A 2310-nucleotide genomic window follows, 5' to 3' on the forward strand; every position below is an offset into this window, starting at 1 on the left:
AATACAAACAAAGTTCGGCAGTCGCTAATTTGCCGTGTGTGCGTGCGGACGCACAGCGGCACCGAACAGCTGATTGCTCGAACATACCGCCCGCCTCGTTGTCGGGTCGGCAACGAAATAGTACAATGGTTTTCGGATGTTATACAGAGAAGTGAACAGAGTGAACGGCGTGAACGAAGTGAACAAAGTGAACAGAGTGAACGAAGTGAGCTACAGATATTTACAATCATTTACAATATGTACAATGTGCGTCTAAACACCGCCCGCCGTGAAGGGAGTCACGTTTCCTCGCCGGTGGAATGCTCGGAGGAAATGAGCGGTACAAGGCGCTGGATGGCTCTGGTGGTGGTACGGGTAGCGGTCTTCACGACAGCCACACGCACTCGTCCGTCGGATCCCCGATGCACCTCGACGACTCGTCCGAGAGGCCATTTCGTAGGCGGCGCGAGATCGTCCTTCAGGAGCACGACCGCTCCGACGGCAAGATTCTCCCGTGCCCTTTGCCATTTCGGAAGAGTCTGCAGCTGGCTCAGGTATTCGGTACGCCACCGCTGCCAGAAACCTTCCAGAAGTCTGGATACAAGGTTCCATCTCCGTCGGCCTGCGTCGTACGTGATTTCGTCACCCGGTTCTGGAACTGCGCACAAAGAAGAAGCGTTAACCAGATGGTTTGGCGTGAGGAAGGGAGGATCATTTGGATCGTCGGACAAGGCGGAGAGGGGTCGAGAGTTCATACAAGCTTCCACTTGACACAGCAAGGTGGAAAGCTCCTCGAAGGTGAGCTGTTGTTCCCCTATTGTGCGTCGTAGATGCCTCTTCGCGGATTTCACGGCCGCTTCCCACAGACCGCCGAAATGAGGAGAATACGGCGGTATGAACCTCCATTCCGTTCCGTCGGCGGCCAGCAATTCCGCCGTTTCCTTGTAAAAGGTCGATGCAGCGTTGAACATGCGCTTCAGAAGCTGATCGGCACCTCTGAACGTCGTAGCGTTGTCACTCAGCATCTGGTGACATCTTCCGCGTCTAGCTACGAAGCGTTTGAAAGCTGCGATGAAGGAGACAGAGGACAAATCGGACACGACATCTAAGTGGACCGCCTTCGTGCACAGGCACACGAAAACGACGACGTATCCCTTGGTGGTCCGCTGTCCCCTTGCTCTCGTCATGAGCATCGGAATCGGACCAGCATAATCGACTCCGCTGACCGAGAATGCCCTTGCTGGTTGCACTCGCTGGGCAGGCAGCATTCCCATTTGCTGGTTGCTGGTGCGCCTTTGGAGCCGAGTGCAGGTAACGCAGCCTTTTACGACCCGTTTCACCAGCGTCTTGTCTCGCGGAATCCAGTGGCGGAGCCTGAGCGTCGCCCGCGTCAAGTTCACTCCCCCATGGAGCGTCCGAAGATGAGCTGACCGGATCAGCAATGGTGCCAACGGAGACTGTCGGTCGACTATCACAGGATGTCTCTGGTCGAATGAAACTGCTGCGTGGTCCAGTCGTCCTCCCACTCGTAAGACACCTTGACGATCTATAATCGGCCGAAGAGAAACAAGGGTCGAGGTCGATTTGACTATCTTACCCTTCTCCATTTCCGCAAGTTCGTCGCCAAAGTCGTCAGCTTGGCTCATTCGGTGGACGCTCACCCACGCCTCGTCGATCTCAGTGGCTGTCAGGAACCCGTGCTGCGGTGTACCGATGGAGCGAGCGTTGTTTGCGAATCGTCGCATATACGCGGTCACTCGGACTAGCCTCAACGCTGACGAGAATCGGAGAGGGTCCCAGGGCGATTCGAAGACGGCTCGCAGACTGGGATGGTCGCCGGACTTCGTCTTCCTTGCCATCGTCGTCGTCACCGTCACTCTGCGCTCCGGAGCCTCGCTCTCGTCGACGTCACATGCGCCAGGCCAATCCTCCTGAGGCCCTGACAACCACGAGGGACCGCTCCACCAGAGGTCATCGTCGACCAGTACCTGCGCTGAAATCCCACGCGTGGCAAGGTCCGCAGGATTTTCGTCTGTCCTCGCGTGTCGCCACTCAACGTCTGGTAGCAGGCGCTGGATCTCGGCCACCCTATGTGCCACAAACGGTTTCCACCTGGAAGCATGAGACCTCACCCAGGCTAGAACGACCGATGCATCGGTCCACGCATGCATAGTCACGCTGTGAGGCCGCATCGAATCTCCTACTGCTCTCAGCAATCGGGCCAGCAGTAGAGCGCCGCACAGCTCCAGCCTGGGAATGCTCTGTGGTTTCGTTGGAGCGACCTTGGTCTTCGCCATCAGTAAGTGCGTCTCGGCCCTTGCACCGGTAACT

At 57.0% G+C, this 2310-nt stretch overlaps 1 protein-coding gene across 1 annotated transcript; it reads right to left on the bottom strand.

Annotated features, from left to right (window-relative positions):
- Window positions 1-278: 278 nt before the first annotated feature.
- On the bottom strand, window positions 279-1838 carry LOC143363471 (uncharacterized). Its single transcript, XM_076804045.1, has 2 exons — window positions 737-1838; window positions 279-637 (listed from the first exon to the last, which is right to left on the bottom strand). The coding sequence occupies exons 1-2, from the start codon at window positions 1836-1838 to the stop codon at window positions 279-281; spliced, it is 1461 nt and encodes a 486-aa protein (XP_076660160.1).
- Window positions 1839-2310: the final 472 nt, after the last annotated feature.

Source organism: Halictus rubicundus, unplaced genomic scaffold (assembly GCF_050948215.1).
Source record: "Halictus rubicundus isolate RS-2024b unplaced genomic scaffold, iyHalRubi1_principal scaffold0049, whole genome shotgun sequence".
Taxonomy (NCBI): domain Eukaryota; kingdom Metazoa; phylum Arthropoda; class Insecta; order Hymenoptera; family Halictidae; genus Halictus; species Halictus rubicundus.

What these genes read in the sequence shown, in the direction of transcription:
- LOC143363471 (XM_076804045.1), bottom strand. Translation starts at nt 1,838, where the DNA reads ATGGCAAGGAAGACGAAGTCCGGCGACCATCCCAGTCTGCGAGCCGTC. An exon ending in GCTGTGTCAAGTGGAAGCTT is followed by an intron (nt 638 to 736) that starts GTATGAACTCTC and finishes CTTTGTGCGCAG; the next exon opens with TTCCAGAACCGGGTGACGAA.